General features: G+C 34.9%; 1 protein-coding gene across 2 annotated transcripts; it reads right to left on the bottom strand.

The window, feature by feature from the left end:
• Window positions 1-1029: 1029 nt before the first annotated feature.
• LOC7487726 (protein PIR) lies at window positions 1030-20948 on the bottom strand. Of its 2 annotated transcripts, XM_024583568.2 has the most exons (30): window positions 20700-20945; window positions 20537-20609; window positions 19874-19938; window positions 19624-19701; window positions 18356-18475; window positions 18166-18236; window positions 17845-17937; window positions 16762-16831; window positions 16523-16587; window positions 16129-16324; window positions 15829-15980; window positions 15440-15533; window positions 15115-15330; window positions 14629-14840; window positions 13669-13810; window positions 12030-12198; window positions 11118-11194; window positions 10284-10454; window positions 10032-10108; window positions 9837-9939; window positions 9124-9243; window positions 8525-8668; window positions 6604-6753; window positions 6347-6490; window positions 6090-6177; window positions 5297-5424; window positions 3898-4105; window positions 3502-3674; window positions 2378-2581; window positions 1030-1477 (listed from the first exon to the last, which is right to left on the bottom strand). In XM_024583568.2, exons 1-30 carry the CDS (start codon window positions 20751-20753, stop codon window positions 1283-1285), a joined length of 3852 nt encoding a protein of 1283 aa, XP_024439336.1. In that variant the 5' UTR covers window positions 20754-20945; the 3' UTR covers window positions 1030-1282. The 2 variants fall into 2 exon arrangements, with proteins under 2 accessions (XP_024439336.1, XP_024439337.1); XM_024583569.2 differs by lacking the exon at window positions 1030-1477 and having other exon boundaries at window positions 2441-2581; window positions 3413-3674; window positions 20700-20948.
• Between the last annotated feature and the right edge of the window lie 1932 nt (window positions 20949-22880).

Below are 22880 nucleotides of genomic sequence, written 5' to 3'. Positions count from 1 at the left end.
TCATGCCAGTCACTTTTGTTTTTTAAGTAATATTTAATATTTATTAAAATATCAAAGCGTTTACTCTATTTTATTATAGATAACCAAGTTGAATATATAAAAAAAAAACCCTAATTTTTTCTTAAGTAATTTAGTCATTTTATTATGTTTAAAAAAAATAAATAAAAAAAGTGAAAAAGGCCATTAACATAAGTTTTTTTTTTTTTTTGTGTAAGTAGGTCATTTTATTGTTCTAAAAAAACTACAAGAAGACAGATTTATCCAAATCAAATTAATAATCAATGGATTATGTGAGAAAAACCATATTATTTCTGATAACAAGTTAGTGATATTGTTTGAGAAAGGGAAATTTCTATCATTTTTTTATGGTGGAGTAGTTTTTTTTATCCAAGCCATATACCAAAATGATATTTAACCAGTTGTTATTTCTCATCTAATCTTTATTCAAGCATTCCACCATACCCTATATCTGAAGCGTCTATTTCTACTATAAGAAAAGCTAAGGGGTTAATTATACATAAACATGGAAGAGCTTTGACATGTTTTTTTTTTTTTTTAACCTTTCGAACTCTAAGTGCGTGTTCATGAGACCATGCAGGTGGACTTATTCCCAATCGTCTATATAGAGGTTCACATATTTGTCTAAAATCTTGGAAAAAATCAGCTGCATAATTCAAACATTCTGAACATATTTGCAATTGAATTAGATTATACACTATTTTTTTTTCTTTAATTTTTGTTATTAGATCAAAGCAGTACAGTTGTTAGAACACAAGATATTTTCATTCAGAAAAATAGTTACAATTTGATTTTTTTTTTTCATTGATTGCAAATTTAGCTATTTCTTCTGCAAATTCTTCTTGTTTGGGTGGCAAGCCAGCAGTAGTTAAGTTATGGTATTAAACAAGGTTCCCTTGTAATCACTCCCTGTCTTGGACTTTTGTGCTTCAAGAGCTTAAAAAAAAATGGCAATCATCTATGGTGGGAGCAAAATTGTTTAAATAAAACACTCAATTTCTGGGCCCAATCAGAAAGAAATGTCAACACTTCTCATTTTCATTTAAAATACAAAAAAGGGTGGGAAACTCCCTGAATGTGTTCATGGAGAATATACAAATTGATTTCAATCTCGTAATTTTGGTCAGGGAACACATTAGCAGCTACAATTTGATACTTAATAATCATAATGATAACCAAAATACAGCTTGATGACCCTATATGCATAGACATTGCAAGACTGAGACAAAGCATAAGAAGTGGAAGGGGGGATTGTAGGATTCATTCAGGCACCTTTTTGAGGCAATGTTTCAAATGCTGAAACAGTGTTCTCGAACTTAATCCGATGCAGAGGGGCACCGCTTTGCTTGATAGCGCAAGCTATCTTGTCCTCAAGGGGGCAACGGGCTTTCAGCATTGAGAAAACATGATTGTTCAACCTTCTTGCTTTCTTCATTGCTTCTAATAGGGTTTCCCATCCCTTGCAAAATAAGAGGGCAGCCAGATTAATCAATCGGAACATGGAAAAAGTTAATAGGCTAGAAGCAGCTGAATCACTCCCCTGTTTTCATTGTACTTTAAATACAATCAAGTCAGAAATTGATTTTACTAGTTACAATTCTTTCTTCAGAAAGAAGGAAGCACTGTATTTCTATGGTTATGGACTATAAATCATCATATTTTCTGTACTATATTTTAGATTTTCCTCATTGAGAGATTAAATTTGATTCAGAATATGAGTCCACTCAGTGCGATTGAGAATTATGACTTGTTCAATATGCATGTTACTATGACTAAGATTGTCCAAGTGCTAGTAATCAGGCAAATCATGTACAGGTCTGCACAATTGGATGGATAATAAATTAACAGTTTGATGGTCAGACTAGCTGGGCAAATCCCATCCCTAAAACATGAATTGCAACCTAGATTCTGAGCGACATAAATGCTAGCAAGCCAAGTTGATATGTGGAATCAAGGCTCAACAAAATTGCAAATGAAAAGCAGACAGAAGGAATTGACGTTCTTCAGAAACATCAAAGTCTGATAAAAGCACCATAATGACCTAGAGTACAGCTAAAATGTAGAACATAATGATGTGCAACCATTTATTTAACTCCTACATAATGAGTAAAATCCTACTTGATGACAAGTATGAGCAGAAAGAAAAGAAAAGAAAAGGGAAAAATAAAATAAAATAAATGAACGATTTTTACACACAGAATCAGTTATAGCACAACTTGCAATTCAATCAAACGAGGAATCCAACTTGAAGTCCTGGCAGCGGAAAATAATATTTTAACTATAAAACAATAATTTTCTATACACAGGCATACTACTCATGAGTACAGAAAAAATCAAGTATAAACGCAAATTTCAATACCTGGGCAACATGGGGATTCTTATGTGCTTGGGTGAGTAATCCAGCCTCTACTTCTGCAACATTGAGGACTTGATATGAAAAATCAAAGAGTTCAAAATGCATCTGCTGCCCAAGCAAGTAGATAATGGTACAACCACCCCAAGCAACTGAGTCACCCAACACTTCAAAATTCGATGATACTTGAACAGAATCCTCCAGGTGTCCCTACAACTCAAGTATCGAAACGGATTAGTAGAGAGAAGATATCCTCAATTACTTAATTAAACTAACATACTTCAGTGGCTAAATTAGAGGTAAAACTAAAGGTTCATCATCCTTCTAATTAAGTAGTTATAGTATTTAATTGCGAGACCTCATGCAGTTTGATCACGATATACTATTAAATTTCTTAATCAAACAATTGGTCCACCTGCTCAAATAACAGTTTTAGATCACAAATGTAGTTAGCTCCAGATATCAAAGTTGCAATTATACAGAAAGGAGAATGTTCAAGTCAATGGTTCTCGCTTAATCTGACAGGGTCCGTTCAGTACTAAGATGTGTGTAATACTTGGCCTTGACCTGGATTGCAGCCCCCTAGAACACCAGCATGGCTGCTCATCAGGAGGTACCACATGGCAGGGAGCTAGTACCTTATTAGCTTGGTTGTCAAATCAAGATTCAAATGATGAATTGGAAACATTATATTCTGAAAAAAATTATAACTCCTAATATACGACACAAATTTAAAAATAGCCTAAAATGTACGTCCTATTAAACATGAGTTATTTGCTCAACAATAATGAAAAATAGCATGACTAGATCTTCTGATTGGCTAATAGCATGCCATACGATTGTCATAATACATTCTCCGAGGATGGCTATCATCTGTTTTTAATTTTAGTGATCAAATAAAATAGTTCATGTGAAATTTTTGGCCCAAAAACACAGAGTAATGAGAAGCAAGTCCACAGCACATTTAACAGAGATAGCTGTCTAGAAAAGTTATTATCAACTAGTAGGTGGATTCTCTTAGTCTGGTGTATGAATTAATACCTTGACAAACATGTAGATGATTATTGTTCAGATGCATTGGCTAAGTTTGACGCTATCATAAAAATATTTTGCAGAAGGTCATTCCTTACAATTTGAAGGCCACTATATATACGGTAAAAATCCTTTGAAGTTGTAATGTCAATGAACCCTGTCTTGGGAGCAGCACTCCATTTACAGCAATATTTATCCAATGCAGCACTGGTAAAAGCAAGGGCATATTCCAGCACACTTCCAGTATTCATGTTAGCTTTGTAAAGAAGATCTGCAATAAAATGAAAAGACCAGAACTGTTAATTTAAAAATTAAAGAAATGAAGGGAACACGTCTTGAATATAATAACAGACATCAAACTAGAGTAATTAACTACTATTATTGCACAAAAAGTACTATTATAGTACTATCAAAGAACTGGTATGTTTTTTTGTCTCTAAAAAGTTGGTCAAACAAACAGCAATAAACCATCTGAAGTGAAATAAATAATGCACCTGCAGCTTCTGCCTGTTTTGACATGGTATAAAAAGATGTTGGATTTGGACAACCAGGGTTGGACATGACTGCAGCGGTGGCTGATTTGAAAAGATTGACAACAGGACTATCCCCTCCATCCTGTGAAAGCAATATTTGACCATCTGCATCAGGAAACAAGCCCAACCAAGGGGCTGTTTGCATGAAATGCATGGTATCAACTTCCCTCTGTCAATCATGAAAAACAACTATATGAGGCAGTAAGAAAAAAATGGTTTCCAATCATAACAGAAGTCGTGAGCTATGTTACAGTTTTGCATACTAAACAATATATTGTGGCATGTTCATTAGCCTGTCAGGCAAGCATTTTGCCTTACTAAATTAATGTACATGAAAAACTTAGTACAGGTTTTATATTTTTTCATCTTATATTTCATTAACAGTCATTTAAAAAACCAAAGATTACATTCCTTAGGTAATTACAAATAAAATTGAGATAGATTCCAGGCTTCTGTGATGCATTATTATAAGAAAATGTTTTATACAACTAAAAAATGTGCAATAATTATTTTCCTCCATTAATAAGATTGGTCTAGGATCTAATCATGCACAATGTTGATACTACATCGGTTCAACAATAGCATTTGGCTTCATGATATAATATTTGGATCTGCTTGCACATCATTCACAACAACAAAACAAGAGTGTCGATAAATATTAATACCCACTAGGATGTCATTCCCAACAATAGAACAAGAGTTACAAGTATAACCAATCATGAAGATAGATGGTGAAATGAGATTTGTACATCTGGTCCAATGACTTTTAGGAAGAGCATATCAAGTCCACATCCAGGTCTCTAATCTAAGATGAACATGCCAAATTCCTCACCAAAAACTAAACATGGCAATGGCTAACCCCTGATTGGTAGAAATACAAAATTCATCAATATTTGATTGCTGTTTTTGTCTACCTAGCATTTGTCCCATTACAATGTAAACATGTAAACTAGAAGCTCATAATGAGGAAAAACAGTTGCATGGACTTCGTCCAGCAACTTCCATATAGGCTATGCCAATAAGACAAGACAAGTGGATAAAAAAATTCAATGGTCCCACATTATGATGTGTGACTTTGTCCATATGTTTTGCCTTTGTTAGCCTTGTCTATGATGAGTTGGTAGATTAAGTCTACACCACTAATTCTCCATAGTCTACACAGTGTGATACTCCCCTAACCCATAAGTTCCCCAAGAATCTTAAAGTACTCGTATAATTTTGCCTTCTTGTTTCAAGGGATAGAATGGCAACCCTGTCAAAATATGAGTCCACTAAACTCCAATGCTACCCTCTAGAGCAAGCATAAGTAGTCTAGACATGTTCTCATATTATCATGAAATGAAGAAACTAGGATACTGACCAATACAACATCAAGAAGCCCCATCCAATATAACACACTGCCAATCTCCTTTATTCCTCGAAGAACCTCTGCTTTGAGCTCTGATTTTGTTCCCCAGTTAAGATTTTCTTTGACAACCCTCATACAGCCTGGATTGGAAATTAAACATGTAAAATGGAGAAATGAGCACAAGAGTTTGAATCCACCCACCCTAAAGCATGCTCAATTAGCAAGAGATGCATGCATAAAATTCAGCATCATAAAGCATTCATGATATCAGTTGATTCCCAGAAAAAAAAAAGTGATGCAAGCAGGCACTTGTTAAGTAAATACCATGTGCAATGCAAATATTCAATCCACAGATGAAAAAAGACAATTAAACACACTTGAGACGATCTCATAGCTTCAGCACTTAGAAATCACTTAAACAGATTTTATGCACCTCACATTTGAGGAAGCTCTCACCATATGTATCACACCTAGGCACTCACTTGGCTTTTCTCTCACTAACAATAAAATAGTGCATAAGATCCTCAAGGTTGGTGGTTGTTGGAATTGCGATGTGGTAAAGTTTGCAACAGATTCTTCCTTGAGTTCTCCAAATGAACATTAACCCTTAAAGTACACTGTACACCCATAAACTTCAACTCACTGTCCCTAATAAAATGTATGTCGATATATTGTAACTGTGCATGCATGTACACGTGCATATATTACATTGTACTCCAGTTCTTTCAACCTATTTAACACCTCCAGCAGTGTATGAACGAAGAAGAATATATTACACATGCATAATCATGACACCACCATTTACCTGTGACTCCTCCATCAAAAGGGAGCAGTCCAATAGATTTTGGCAACGCTTCTTGCAATCCAGTAATCATCGGTTCAAGTGTACTTACCTGAAACACATAATTCATGAAACATTAGACTCAATCTCAATGAAACAAAAAGGATAGTGTTTGTCCACACAGCTTCAAATGAAATCATACAAATAGTAACAAGATCCATCTTTTCATGAAATTTAGTTTTAATAAATGAAAATAAACTCTTCTCAAAAGCATCACATACCTTATTTGATATATGATCTAGCAGGGCCCGGATAAGCCAAGGCAATGATCTGGATCCTAGAAGTCTAACAGTAGAAAACATGTGGGGAATTCCAAAGAACCCACTGTGCAAACGCGCAAAGCTTTGATGCGCAGAATTCAACTCCTGCCATGATAATAGTCAATGAGAATGCAAGTCAGAAAATATCAAGAGAAACAAAAATAGCATCATATTGGTAAAATCCAATCGAATGATGGTGTATAACTCTAGTTCGTTACCTGAGTACCACAATAGAAGTTAGGCTTTGCACAGGGAACTGACGGCTTTTGCATAGGAACAAGAGGAACTCTTGATGATCGGACAAAACGCTGAGTAGTGTTGCATAGGATGAAGTTTGGCAGGAAATCGTTTTGCATCTCTGACCAAATCTAACACACACCAATAAACTGATTTGAGTAAAACTAGCTCCTTGGGAAATCAAAGGATAAAATAAATTACACTCTTAGGAAATTTCCTTAAATAAATATTATTTGTTTTCTTTCATTTTTCATATAACAATAAGAAAAAAAAAGCATCGTGCTTCATTTTTTAGGCACAAGACTAGGGAATCCCCAAGGTTCCACAATACAAAACACACGAGAAGTGTGCTTTAGACAATGCATACACAAACAAAACATAAAGGTCCTCGGGCCAAAATGCTAATGAATTGGCCTGAGATGTATTTTTCCTTTAATAAATATCATAACATGGTTATAGAACCTAAATTGGCCCGACAGGTTGACCCAGGACCCAGCCAACCCAAGACCTAGACTGGTCCAAGTTAACTAAAAAGCCCCCTAAGAAATTCACCTCGGTCAAACCCAAGCTACCCACCAAGTCAACCCGAAGAAACCTAGGTGAGACCGCTATATTTTTAAGCAGCGCCATTTTGAATCAAGGATAAAAACCCCCAATTCCCAAATCCAACAGCCACCAAGCAAAGCACCAAATCCCCTTTTCCCTTCAGTTCCCAATCTGCATCTTCTTCACTTTCTTTTCCCCTCATAATTGAGGGCTTATAAATAACACAAGAGTAGGATAGATTGTAATTACCAATGCAGTGAAGCATCTTACACCTATTGTCCCAGAACTTTGGAAGATAGTGCCCAGCTGTTGTTGATTTGGATGTTGACTTACAAGAACAATTACAATATGCTTGATTGTGCACAAATCTTGAATTTCTGTTCCCCATGGATCTTCAAATGTTTTAATTCTTAGGTTGATGCGAAGATAATTATAGCAGGCAAGTGGCTACTAAATAATGGGCAAAAAAAGATGCTTATCTGCTCAACAAATTGAGACGCTAAAGAAAAACTGGAGGAATTTTTTGTAAAGGATCCAATGAAATCAAAGGACCCATCATGCATAGTGAACTCAAACCACTTCAATCGTTTGGAAAGGATCTTGGATGAGGACAAGGTCTTCAACAAAATCGTTGTTGGAGGCCAAAGAAATCAGAACAAATTGTGGGTTCAATGTTTCTAAAACCTTGTCCTCCCCTTGTTGGCAATCCTTCTGTATTTTTCAGCACGTGACCCGCCGCCCAGGTCAGGTTTAATAATTATGATCATAATGTTGCTACATTTTTTATTTTAATGATAAGAAAAAATATGCACCATGCTTTGTTTTAGATACAAGACTAGGGAATTTCCAAGCTCAATCATCCCATAATATAACATACATGAGAAGTCTCCCTTGGACAACCCCTACACAAGGACAAGATATAGGGGTCCTAAAGCCAAAAATGCTATTGAATTGGCTCGAGACTCTTCCAGCTTCAATTCAAAAACAAGGATAAGAACAATAAGAACATCAGATATGATAATTTCTACATTAATTCTTCCACTGAATCAGAGCCAGAAGAGAGGTTACATATTACACACCAAAATTAATGATGCAAAATGCCACCAAATCTATATAAACAGAATATCAATTCTTTGCTCTATGTCCATTGAATGTATATGCTTACGAAACAAAAGACTGCAATCAGCTTATCCACATTGCTAAAATATTAATTTTTGAAGATAGATACATAATAGAGATTAGAGTGCAACATTTCCCAGAATACCATGATTGTGCGCCATGATTGAAAAATGATTATGCATAAATATTACAAAGGGATGTGCCAATAAAATAAAAGTCAGAAAGAGTTTGTCAAACCTGAGTAGCAAGTCGACTAGAAAATGACACAAGAGATAAGTTTTCTTGCATCTCATTCAACATGAGACTGAATGAGTCTATTGAAAGATCTTTTGAAAGCAGGCCATGGGCATGCTTTAAGATTTCCACAAGTTTTTCTAATTCCTGCAACCAAATCATGGCATTTGTTTTTCCATCAGAATAATAAACGATTTATTTGTTTTATGAGCCGTGAAAAAAGAAATTTCATGGAGTTATTATTTGAGAATTCATTCTAAAAGCTCAATCTGGTAGGTCAAGACAACTATAAAAATACATACACCCATATCTAACTTTCTGCTTGTTAATATGTGAGAACTGAACAGCTAGCACCATTCAATGTGCAAGACTTTGTCCATAATACAAAAACAGTATATGAGCTTAGCAAAATAAAACGGTGCATCTTCTAAGGTTACAACAGGAAAGGGGAAACATGAGGAACCATGTTAAAGCATCCTGAAGTCAGGCTGATTGCTAGGACACTTCTATACTCTACATCCTACTAACTTTATTTTTAATTGATATGATAACATGATAGGTGTGTTACCACTAATAATATGAACCACAAGAACAATACTTACCACCACTGCACATAGATCCTGAGACTCAAAACGATCAAAAAGAAACTCGAGATTGTCTCTAAAAACCTTGTTCATCCTTTCAGAAACCAACCTTCTTAAATCAACGGTCCTCCCAAGTAACTGTACACAATAACATCCAAAACAAGAGAGGGAGCATCAGAGGAACAGGTCTAAACCATTATTCTACTTCAGACCAAAGAACATAAAAAAAGAGGTGACTATAAACATGTGAAATAACAGCAAAGATATATGGTCCAATCCTATGCTGAGAAATAACAATTGTGAAATAATCCCCTAATTTGGGGTATTCAGTCTTGGTTAGGGAGTAAGTTGGAAAATGTCAAAGAACTATCTCAACTCAAGCTCTTTGGGCTTGAAACTTGCACAGACCCACACTACCTTGTGCTCAAATAGAATGAGAGTGATGAGATTCGAACTTGTGACCACTTTGTCAACAAGACTCTGATATCATGTCAAATAATCATCTCAACCCAATAATTTATGCTATTAAGTGAAGCCCCAAGATATGATTTATATTATTCTTTAACACACAATTAACAAAATATGATTTATATTTCAAATTTCAGATTGTTATTAGCAATTGCCAAGGAGAAAGAAGGTAATGATACTTCACAAGACAAATGTGGACCAAACACATCTGCGAACATAAATGCAGTGAATCATTGACAATATATGGAAAACTATACTTTTACCTTTACTCTAGTCATCTTAAATAGTGCAGTGAACCTCATAGGCTGTACAGAATATTTTTCTCTATTGTCTGAGGCAAAGAGGAATGATGGATCAAGTAGTTCACTGCAGAATTTAGCAAACCAACAAGATAGATGATTTAGTTCATTGTATTTCCAGTAGTACACGTTACTATAGAAAGAAGGGAAAGCATGTACCTTGCTGCCCAACTCTTGTAATAAGTGAAAATAATTTCACAGAGTTTTGAAACAAATAAATCAAAACAATGGTCCACCTATAAAAACTTACTACACTGAGTTAGAGCGAAAATTCTGAAATAACAAACCTGAGATGTGGGCAGGGAATCAACAGGCCACCACCAGTTTATCAAATGACAACTAGGAAATGCATGTGTTCCCAACAAGAGATGCAAAAGAATTAGTCCTAGAAAATGCTTAAATATAATATACCTCAGCCTCAATTTCATCATAGAGGAATCGCTGCCTTAAGGCAGCCAGAGCTTGCTGAGCTGAATCATTGTAGATGTCAAATGGCATCAGAACGCTTTCAAGAAGACCTGCATTCTGGGACTCGAGCACATGATCTACCAGCATCCAGGGAAGAGAACATTCAATAGGAAACTGCATATGGATAACAAACAAGTTCCCACAAATCAAGAAAGTGATATAATGAATAAAAATGTGAATGAAAGGAAAAATAATTGAAATTTCACTATTATATATTTAAACTAAGCTCTCACTTTTATTCCCCCAGTAAAAATCAGTTGCACATGCTGCTTTCTATATCATAATGTTTTCTTAATAAATGTCTAAATCCATGTATAGACACCAGAAGTCATTACAGGTGCTTCCATAAAAGGAAAAAAGGACCAATTCATGACCAGATGCAAACCAAAGTAATACAATTTAGTTTAATCTGAAGTGGGATGAAACTGAATAACTTTCCCAGCCAACAAGATTCAAACCCCAAGAAAAATTGATCAAAAAGAGTTGAACAATGGAGCAAAAGAATAAAGTTTCCAATTGAGAGTTCAGAAACACAACTAAGCCCCTTATACCAAGTCAATCACTTCCTCAGTATTCTATCCTGATGATGATTCCCTCAATTCAGTCTAAACAAAAGCAAGAAATATTTTCCAAGTTAATAGAATAATTCAGCCATAATAAAACTCTGACACAAAGTAATTCTCAACAACATCAATTTAGTAAGGTAGACTTGTTCTCCCCATGTGTTAAAGAGTTTCATAAACTATAGCAGGTCCACAAGAAATCCTGTTTTCTTACCTGAATCACACGAGATGACTCCAAATAAAATTCTCTAAACCATAAGAAACCAAGATCTGTCAAAGTTGCAACAGTCGCTGCAAACATTTACAGAATTGTTAAACTTCAGTATATAGTACTTGAAATATAGTGCAGCAAAAGGACAGTATACTTCATTTTCCACCTATCTTGAACCAATAAAACACTAACAGGAGCACAATTAGCTATATTATCCTCAAAGAAACAAAGGCATCATGAACATGGATATGCTGCCAATATGCCAAGTTAGCATTTTCAATACTGTGAAAAGCAGAGAGTCTCCAATGAAGAAGCGCTCTCTCTCTTTTATTTTTATGGTGTCCACAGGGCTTACCAGCTAAGGGCCTCTATAAGGGGACAATTATGTGCCATGCTCCTATTAGGATGGTCTATGGACAAAAAACCAAGATATCAAATGGATGATATTAAGATTTGGGTTGTCTTCTTGATCTTGAAGACTGCAAAAGAAATCCTTTTTCTAGAATTCTAAGGATACATCATACTTTGTGAAGAATCTTCTGATTCATATGCTTACTATGAGTTTATTTGTCCAGAAAATGTTGTAGCCATTCACAGTTTTTCATAAGGATTTGCATACTAGAATTCATAAGAAGTTTGCAACTAGACTTGGCGTCAAAATATCAGGGAAGAAAGTCTTTATAGACCTTATACATGGGACTGTTATAAAACCTCAGACCATTATACCTTATATATGGACCTGTTATAAAACCCCAGACCATTATACCTTATATATGGACCTGTTATAAAACCCCAGACCATTATGACTCATTATCATTTTCACTTATTGTTGGCTCATTTAAATAGGCTGATCTCTTATTCTGGTAAAGAAGAGATTTTTGATAAAAAGAAAAGAGATTTTGATAAGAAACTAACCTGAAAAGTCCAATATATGCAGGAAGAAGCCAAGCTTGTAAAAGAAGGTCTCCAACTGCTTTAAATCATTTACAGGAATCTCAGACCCACTGTTGCCAAAGAGTCCACCAGGCTTCCGAAGATTACCACCAGACACCACTTCATATATCAAGAACTGCAAGCAATGGACCTGAACAAAGAAAACCGATGATATTAATTAAGTATGAGCATATGTATGCAAATAATGACAATATTTTAATCCAAACTCTTCATTCAAAACACAAACACATGATTGACAAGGAAGGAAACCAGAAGGCATGCATGGTGTGATTGCATAAGACGCATATAATTTACAATAAATTTTATGTCAAAAATGAAAAATGGCTTGTTTGATGGAAACATGCAAAATTTTCATAGATATAGCGATAGATTTACACCAAGAAATTACTGTCTATAACATCAGTCCAGTGGACCTGAAGGCAGGAGACGTTTTTGTCCACAGGAAGATGGTACCACAAAAATAGACAAAGAATTGGGTGACATGACCAAAATAAAAATTTGGAAGGAGATTTCACCCCCTTAAACACCTCATACTTTTGAAATTTCCAGTCTTACTCCACATTCTATCTTAATCCAACTCCCTATTGCTGGTCCCCGTCTCACAATATCCACAGCTCCTTCTGAATTGGTGTCACTTAGACCTACGAATGTATTAGTATAAAAAAAAATTGATTGAATTCAAGTATTATGCATGAAGAAAGGAAACCAGATAAAAAAAAGAGAGATGATAAAGGATTCAATTCCACAGCAGATCACAAAATCACATTAACATTTTATTCAGTAGTTTAATTATGATCTATCTACAAACACCCTCTGAAAACTGGTGGTTGGACTTAATAACTCGTACATTCTAATATGCTTTTCTTCATTGGTTGCAAAAGCCTATTGCAGATGAAGATAGTTATTGGAGATTGATTATCAGTTCCAAGTACAGGGTGTCCACGGAAAGAGGTTTGCATGGAAAAAGTGTTCAGGAATTTATCAGAAAATTTTACAAGACTTTTTCTCTTTTTTATTTGGGAAGGGAGAATTGTATCCTGTTTCTGCAAGACCTTGGTTGCATCAATTCACTTCTTAAGACTCAATTCATTTGTCTGTCCTCCTTTGAGCTGATAAAGAACACTGTACATTGCTTAACAAGCAAGGAGTGTTCTTGAAACTGGGATTGTCTTGACTTCTCAACCTCAAGAATACCTTTGTATATGATGTCAAGGGGATCAGCATGACGTGATGCAAGAAGAGAATTGCGTATCTTTGAAAAAAAAGCCTTCATCAAACATCTGAGCAAGACAACTTTATAATTAATCTCCTTGGTCATAGACCAAATCTTTTAGAAGTGATGGTATGCCTTAATCTTTGCGCAATAACTCTATCTTCCAAAGCTTCACAGTGTGACTGAGAACCAAACCATATTAGTTTTATTCCAGAACCCGCTTATCCAACATTTTTATATACTAAGAACTATAACTGCTATATCTTGACAGGAAATGTAAAGCATGAATAAGTGGTGAAATGAGTAAAACCTGTGTGGCTAAGAACTATAACTGCTATATCTTGACAGGAAATGTAAAGCATGAATAAGTGGTGAAATGAGTAAAACCTGTGTGGCTGTGGGTGCCACTGGCCTTGGATAAAAGAAGTTCCCTTTGCTTTCATCACCTCCATGTGACTGTAAATAAGATTCAGGCTTGTTTGTATTTGCCATCCAGTCTGCTGAAAGAGTCCTCATGTCAGAAACAATCCTGAAAGTTACCAATTGAATAAAGTAAATATGCAGTTGAAACATTCAAGTGGAAACCATTTAGATGCAGACTGTCTTTTTTAGCAAGTTAAAACATCTCAACAGTTTGCCTGGACATATTAACAAGTAAGAAAAGTAGAGAATTTTGTTGGATGTGGCTCCTGACTCTCTTATGCCAGTAATGTCTCACATTTAAAGCATTCCCAATGACATTTTCCCATTTCCAAGCAAGCATTGGTATCACAGTGACATGGCAGAATTGTTACTAACAGAATTCATGGGCTTTAGGAGGGTTACAGATTGCAAGGGTGAAGACAAGCTATGTCAGAAATGATATGATGCCCGTGGAGAGTGATTGGTTCAAGAATTGATCTATTTTCCAGAAAACTATAATGGGACAGATTTGCTTTCCTAGCCACTTTATAGTGCACTGAGTCAGAGGCTTTTAGAGAAGTGTTTTTAGCCTGTGTTTAGCGGAATGGAGGGATTCTTGTTTATTTATCTCAAAAAAGTTATCCTCCATCACTAGTAATTTTCCACTCTTTTATCTCTTGACAACATCTTTTATCATTGAGAAACAAAATACTACACTAATTGCACAGACTAGAAAGGCCCTCAATTTTTTATGGATCAGAAAAATACTACTGCTGTCCTTAAGGTAGCAAGTGCAGGACTTAAACCTGATTTCTACACCTAATCCCCTAATTTCTAGGGAAGAAATACCACTAACCTAACTGCCTATTAGCAGCAAACAAATAATTTGGACAGTAGAAATTTGCCCTAAATTCAAATGATATAATACTGATTAAAAATGCCCACCTCGACAGGTCCTTCTTCTTTCTAAAGGTAGTCTTCAACATGGTGGCTAATGTGTTTTGGACAAAATCTTGGACTTCAGCGTGTATTGTTTCCCATAAGGCATCAGCTACCAATGTGTCACACCGATGCATCAGTGATCCAACACTCTTAATGTAACTAACGAGCTCAACAAGTGCTTTCCTCTCCTCAGCACTGTAATTATATCGTACCACCTGCAAGATAATTCAGTATTACAATATGTCCAGTCAAGCAAACAATAAAAGGTACATAGTCAAGGCAATAGTTCTTGAAATATCTAGACAATTTGTATGACACAAGGCAATATATTAAATCTATTTATCACAAGTATGGCCCCAAATAAATCCTTCTAAGTTAGTTCTAAGTTGTTGGATTCCTCAAGTGAGCATTGCTGACTGCGCTTCAGCCTTCAGCATATGAAATAGACCAAGAACACAATACCAAAATCACAAATATAGACTATGATACCTTTTCGTAGTCAAAAAATGATTCTGAGGTTCCGTTAGATTCTGAAGGAATTGCATCTTTGCATGGGCGAGAAAATTTCCAAGCACATTGTTCCCAAATTCGTGCAGTCCATCTGCTTAAGAGCTGGAAACCTTCAACAACCATATCATACATGTTTCCCTTGACTTCTTTGCACCAGTCAACATCTGCACCATCTATTGACTTCAATAACAATAGCTGTGCACACAATTTGAAAAGATAGGAAACACATATTAAAAAGCTAATGACAAAGCTAATCACATTACAAATAGGGAGTCGAAAATTTGTGGTGAAAATGAATAAGCACCTGATTCAAGGATGAAGCAAAACGAATTGTGAAATCATCATGCTCAGCACGAATAGTTCCTATGTGATTAACAATGAGATAATGCCTCTGATAAGTACAATATGTTAAGGCTTCAAAGATTACACATACAAGTTCCACAGAGTGTAACACGGGATAGTAATTATTCTAACTGCAAAATGGATCTAACAAAGCATTAATGGTCTACTGTGCAGACACGAGGGCCCGTAACTGATGAAGACCTCATTGTCCCCACCATCACAAAGAAGAGAATTTACATACCTGTTTTTGTCAAAGATAATAATCTAACAAAGCGCGGCATGATAAAAAAAAGGGAAAGAAAGAAAGAAAGAATGAAAGAAGAAAAAGAAAAAAAAAATTGTAGAGGATATTCTTGTGCCTCCCGAGGTGGGAGCTCATGAGGTGCTGGAAGGGTGAGGAGACGAGTTTGTGCAGCAAATCTCTGAAAGTAAATGGACAGCTCTTTCAAGATTGCAGCAGGAGAAAGATGAAGATCAGGGAAGGCAGGAATGATCGGATCATTCTGCCACAAATCACAAACAAATTAGAATATATCAATTAAATGACTAGATTTCAGACAAGTAGGAAGAAAAAAAGAATATATTTTGTGCAATTTCAGGCAAAAATGACATATTAGATTACCAGAGCACAAAGAGATACGAACAGAATACCTTAAAAATATTTATCAGCCTGTTGATTTTTACCCTCTTATACAGTGACTCACTGTCTTTTTCTGATGAAGTTGCCAAGACAACAAGAACTGGTAAAACACGTAGAAGAATGTGCCTCTCCGGAAACAAAAGCGCAAAATCCAATTCCAATGACTCAATGGCAAAAACTATCAGAACTTGAAGAATATCTTCTACACTATTGTAAGTCAAGGACCTCGATGTAATACCAATTATGATTTCGCAACAAGAAGAGCAAGACAAATGATATTCTAAACAGAACAATGGCATCATGGAAAAACTTATGCAAACAGGGTAAACTTATGTGTGAAAAAAAAATCAAGCATTTCTTCCTGTGCTGCCACACTGAAAGGCAATCAATAATTAGTATAGATACGTGTTCACCCGAAACATTTCGACGTGCAAGTTCAATAAGATTGCCCACCTTGTGCTTAAGAATATCTGCAGCAGTTGAGTTACAAAGTAGTTAATATTGATCAGTTCATCAAATTAACAGTGAAATAAGAGCAGATATCATGTCAGCACTTTGCCGCAAAAAAAAAAGGCACTTCAAGAAACAGAGAAGGTAAAACATCATTTAAGACAGATAAGGTCACATGAGAAAAGTTCTCACACCTGTAAATCATCTAACTCCTCCCTTATTGAATCAATATCTTGCCACTGAACACTAACTTGGGTAAATGTCCTGTCAAAATCAGACACGAATAAAGGAAAGAACCAGTGTAAGACTGCATAGCAAAACAGCCAGCCGATGCTTCTAAGATTGAGTGAAAAAGAGATCAAAAAACTTAAATATGTCCAAAAAACTGTAAGAATTTGCAGCCAACAGGTATATTCAGACTGGAAAAATGTATCGTTTGGAAAGCTGGATTTAGTAGCTTGGCCAGCCACGCTTGTTTAACAGATATGTATAGAAGAGAACAATTCAGATGAATTAATAGCAGGAAGTAACTAATCACCATTCAGCATTTAAAGAACTGGTAAAAAAGTATGATTAACGGCAGAAATTTTGAACATACAAAGTTCCCATCACACAAGATCGAATTTGATTAGAAACACTTTTCACCGCCACTGAGCTTTACCAATCCATGGAATAAATTTGCAAAATTAACAAAGTTTTGCATTCCAAGAAGTTTAACTAGACATATTTGCAGAGGGTTAGGAGAGGACCACAAGATGCTCAAGCTAGAACACTTAGGACTGAGTAGTGTAAATAAATGCTTTAAAATTGAAGTTAAACAGAGGCCCACTTTTTCATAGTCTCATATACTTGTTTTCAGTTTCTACTCTGTTTGATGGAGAACTCCCTTAAGATTTTTCATACTCTCATGTATGTGTTATGGAAATTATTCAAAGTTTCTGGAGATGAGAAATTTTAGTGACCTATTTCTATGTGTGATCTGTAGTGGTTATGGATCAGGCTTTTGTTCTCCATGTAAATAAGACTGCAGCAAATCCTAAAATCACTAAACTATCATGCTAAAGATATTCTGTCTTGAGAAGTTCAAACGAAGACCATCAAAATATGTAGAGAAATTAAAACAAATGACTGCCAGCCAATTCCCATCCAAATGGCTTCAAAAGTTGGAAGAAAAAAAAAAGATGATAAAGAAGTTGGATGATCCATGCCAAACATCATAAAGGACATGTAACCAAGGTATGGCAGCATAAATGACCCAAATTATTTAATTTGCATACCTCTTGTACCATGAGAAGTCATTAGGTATGCTTGCCTTAGCATTTTTAAGATGATCAAGTTGAACTAAAACATCAAGCAACTTCAACATGGTCCTGGGATTAAAAAAAAAAAAAAACAAGTTAATAAAAGAAGCATTGGTTCATTTGTTCATCATGAAATTTTAAGATATCTCAAGATGAGGAGAATGTTCAAAGGGTGGTGTTGAGGAGCTGACTTGACTCACATCCAGCACTTCAAAATGAGGTAATAGCAATACAATGAAAAAAGATGATTGGTGTTATGGGAAGAGGAAAATAGAAAAAGGAAAAGCAATCAAATACCATAGATGAGTAATTGTGGGGCCATTAATGCGCCGCTCAGGCCTAGAAAACCGCTGCATATCAGCTGCTAGCTACATCAGCAAATAATATTGCAACATTGTGAAAATACAGCGTGAGTTTGAAACCACATAGGGTATAATACTGTAAACAATAAGGAAAAGAAAGGAAAAGAAGGTAAGAAATCACATACTTTTGATGAAGCAGATGCTTGCCATTGCTGGATTTCACGCAGACGACTCATCTCCAAGTCCAAAACTTGATATGTTTCTAGATACAAGTCAGCCTGACTTTGCTTCATGGATTCAGGAAGCTGCCACATTGCATACATGTCAGAAGTATTTTAATAGGCAGAGCAGGGAACTGGAAACTTAAGTTATTCAGTTACATGTCTTTCAAGGAAAAAGAATTCAATTTGTGTTATCATAAACAGAAAACTGGCTATCTATGACTGGGTTTTTTTGGACATAATATGTAGCTGTTCAAGCTCATCCAGACCGTCATTTAATGATATTCAAATACTCTTTCATGAAAGAAAAGATCAAGAGCGCATGTTCTACTAATAGGCACTAGGAAATTGTTCATTTCTATTCATCCAACATGCCCACTAATTGCTGAAGACTTGCTTCATGGATTATGTTAATCTGATAAAGCACTGTGCATACTTGTGAATCTCCAAACTGTAAAACTTTTCCTTGCTCCTCCATATATTAATTGAATGTTTCAAATGCCTCACTAAGAACATTGCTACAGCACAGGACTCCAAAAACCCCACATGTAAACAGGTCAAACATGAACCAGTATAATCCAGAACACATGATATTGTATTAGGCTACAATGATATTGCGATTGAAAGACCCCTTTGAGTCATAAATCATCAAAAGCAAAATCTGCTAGATTCCAACGAGGTCAAGCATCTGAAGGCATGAGAAGCTTGACAAGCCATGCTTGTTCAAGGACCTACAAAGAGGCCCATCAGGTTGATGCATTTATATTGAAAATTTTGATTTCAATGTATTTACACAGTTTTAATATAAAAACTGTGGTCTTTTATCCTATAGATACAGCTATGCTGTGAATACCATAAGTTGCCAGATTAGCTATTGCAGAACCACAATGTTATGTCAAAGAGTGTAAAATCCACCACTAATGTTTTTAAATGGCAACTTTTTACCATTAGAGTTTTGTACTGTCTGCAATCACTAGCGATACATATTAGTCAGGGAGTAGTTAGTTTTCTCGCTCTTCATCAGGAAGTGAGATACAGCAGCTTCTTATTTTGTTTATAGAGCCAAAAGTTATATGTCTATTAAATGTGCCAAAGGCACAACCTTGCACCTAAGCATACAAAAGAAAGAAAAAAGAAACTACATAAAGAGAATAGATCTTGACAAGAAAATATCAATCCATGTGCATAAGCAATCCTTGGCCGTGTTTATTAGAAGGGAAGCCAAAATAGACCTGAGGAAGTGCTTTGACACAGCTACGATATGTATAAAGCACTGATGCCATCTCCTTCCCCTCTTGGATAAGTCCATTCTGCACATGTTGCAGCAATTAAAGTCAAAAACCACCAATTATACTGATAAAGTAATAAAAAAAAATGCAATGACACCAAATAGAAAAACTAACACAAATAGTATGATTATGTAGTTTTTGTGCTTACAAAAAAAAAAGTCAAGGCAAAAAGAAGAAAACAAAAGCCACATACCAGCTGATTGAGAGCTTTTGTGTCTTCTGATAGAGATAAGCGGTAAGCAGAAACATCAGTATACTCTACAGAAGAAAAAAGAATGATTGTGTATGAGAGACAGTTGTAGCATGGACAAACACAAACAATGCTGGTGGCCATGCATGCAACATAAAAGCCACACTCCATGTTTAGTATAAACAACAAAATCAGACAAAACACACAGACATGAGAAGAAGATGTCAAAACTATGATAATGACAACACAAAAGCATGCCATTTATGCAGCACAGACTATCACTCACAATTGTAATCATGTAGTGACAAAACAAAATGATACAGTTAGTAAAATGCAGCAAGCTAGAAGAGAATCCTTATATCAACAAGTAGATTGTTATATCCATGGTCTCACATAAATCCAAACCCAATTTCTAACTCTAACAATTTTTAATTTAACCAAACATGCCAAAATAAAAAGCTTTCCAATTCCACCTGAATCCCTATTCATCCTTCCCTAATTAGAAAACACTAACAAAAGAGCTCCTTTTTCTATATAAGCAATCACCATTTCAATTCTTACATTCAACACATCCCTATAATTTAACCTTCCATAACAAACATATATTTATTGTTTTTTTTACCACATAATTAGCATTAATAATTAAAACAAAATTTTAAAAAATACCAATAGGACTGTTGGTTGCTCCTCTTTCAGATGAAACCAAAAGCCCAGCTCCTTGCACCTCTGCTTGCTCATCCTTCCACACACACACACACAAAATAAATAAATAAAAAGTAAAGAGAATTGGCTTGATTTAACGGAATGCAAGATAAATTAGGGAGTGTACCTCAAGAGAAAAGGTAGAGAGAGCTGCTATGGCTTCTTCTACTGGAACTGCCATTTCTCTCTTCTTTCTAGTAATTACTAATTGTTTGAAAGAAAAAAAACTAGAGAGAGATCATCAGCATTAGCATTTTATGCTTTTGTTGGAAAAAAAAACCATGAGAGAAAGAGAGAGAGAGAGAGAGAGATCTTCTGAAGGTGAGTTGGATCGGATTTCAAATTTGTCTGTTGTCTAAAACAGAGTCGATATGACATGACTCGTGCACTCACCACTACCTTCTTCTTAAATACTACACTCTGCTTTCCTGAATTGGACAAGGCTGATGGGTTTATTTACGTTACTGCCATTTAATTCGACGCACAGTAGTGAGAGGCTCCTTTCGAGTTAATTACAGATTAGTCCTTAATGTAATATTTTGCTCTGTTTATCCATGGAACTAGAACAGAGATTCGGTTCTACCTCTAACATCAGAGCTGAGCCTGCGCTTTGTAAGAAATCATTTTTAGATGTTGCAACTGTATTTTAAATAAAGAAGAAAACTCAATGATGTTATAATTCGGAAGAGTCAAATAAACTTGTTTTATTTTAATTAGATAATAAATAAATAATAATAATAATAATCAAATTAAAATTAAAAAAAACAATGGTGATAACTTGGAAAATAATTTTTTTTTCATGAGCGAAAAAATAATATAGTTTAATTTTCAACTAATTAAATATGAAATAATAAAATTGAGTTTAAAAAAGATTAAAAAAATAAGTTACAGTCAACCAATTAAATATAAAAGTATTTTTAGTTTTTGAGAGGCGTTGCACGCACCACCCTAAATGTGCGGACACCTTCAGCGCGCGTCAGTAACATTTTCCATTACAATAATACTTGATTTATATATAAAAAACTAAATTGCCCTCCATAAAAATAGTATTAACAAGAAATTACAGTGAAAATACCAAAAGGCTACTAGTGCATGTTTTATTTTTTTATTTAAAGGATAAAGTTGTCATTTTAATGTGTTTTAAAAAATAAAAGATAGAAATTTTATTGCATGTCATTTTCAATATATTTTATTTGGAGGAGAATTAAGCCATTCCAATGTTTTTAAAATTATTAAAATGAGAAATTCTCAGTCAATTTTTTAATAATTAATGATTAATAGGTTACATGAAAAGACTAGAATAGTCATACAAAGACCATTGATATATTTAGAAAGGATAAAGAAATAAATAATAAAAAAGTAATTATACTATCACCATAAATAATAAAATGTGTAAATTTTACCTTCCCCATTAGTTTTTTTATTTTTTATTTTTATGTTTGACTTCAAAGCTACCTGCTCCATTAACTGAACCCAAGCCAAGGTTGGTTGGCTGGTATCATTAGGGGGGGTTATTTGAAATGATGACGGGGTCCTAATATTTCTATATATTTTAAGCTTCTATTTTATATCTTCTTTTAAGTATAGTTTTGAAACCGATCAGGTTTAATGGGTCAACTCAAAACCTAGCTAATCCGGAATTAAAACCGGACCGGGTTGAAGAAAAAACAGGGGAAGAAAAAATCTAATGTGACCTGGCGACCCGGTTGACCCTGCAAGATCCGGTTACAAACCCGTTGACTTTTGTTTTTTTTTTTTACTAAAACGATGTCATTTTGATTTAAAAAAAAAGAACAGACCTGGTCAAAACCTGGTGACCCGGTTAAAATACGTAACCCAAACTTTAGATCGGCTCGGTCACCGGGACGGGACTTAAAACTATGCTTTTAAGCCGAAAAAATAATTCCTTTATTGGTTTTTCATTTGCTTATGGGTAAAACATGGATTTCATAACGTCTTAATTAAGCAAATTCGGTTCCCACTAGCAATAATTGAGTGCACGTCGTCTAATACTCACTCCAAGTCAAGGCTGTAAGGCCAAAACGGGGCACAGAAGGCATCTTCATTTTCAAATTTGCTCCTTGTTCAGCTATATTTTAAAAAAATTAAATATTTTTAGTTCTAAGTTAAAATTTTTTCTAAATTGTTTTAATAAATTAATATTAAAAATAAAATTTAAAAAATATTATTTTAATATATTTTTAAATAAAATTACATTAAAAACAAACTTCCGGAGAACGAAAATAAAATCTTTCTCGTGTTGTTTGCCTTTAAAGCAAAATAATAATTCATACTCTGCGGCCAAAAT

Source organism: Populus trichocarpa, chromosome 13, assembly GCF_000002775.5.
Source record: "Populus trichocarpa isolate Nisqually-1 chromosome 13, P.trichocarpa_v4.1, whole genome shotgun sequence".
Taxonomy (NCBI): Eukaryota; Viridiplantae; Streptophyta; class Magnoliopsida; order Malpighiales; family Salicaceae; genus Populus; species Populus trichocarpa.
Note: the sequence above shows the minus strand (reverse complement) of the source record. Positions and strands in the feature narration are given on the sequence as shown.

Excerpts from the sequence above, each read along its gene's own strand:
- LOC7487726 (XM_024583568.2), bottom strand. The coding sequence starts at position 20,753 with ATGGCAGTTCCAGTAGAAGAAGCCATAGCAGCTCTCTCTACCTTTTCT. Across the intron at positions 19,939-20,536 it reads AGCAACCAACAGTCCTATTG|AGTATACTGATGTTTCTGCT; the intron begins GTATTTTTTAAA and ends TTTCTTCTGTAG. Across the intron at positions 13,811-14,628 it reads AAGAAGAAGGACCTGTCGAG|GATTGTTTCTGACATGAGGA; the intron begins GTGGGCATTTTT and ends GGTAACTTTCAG.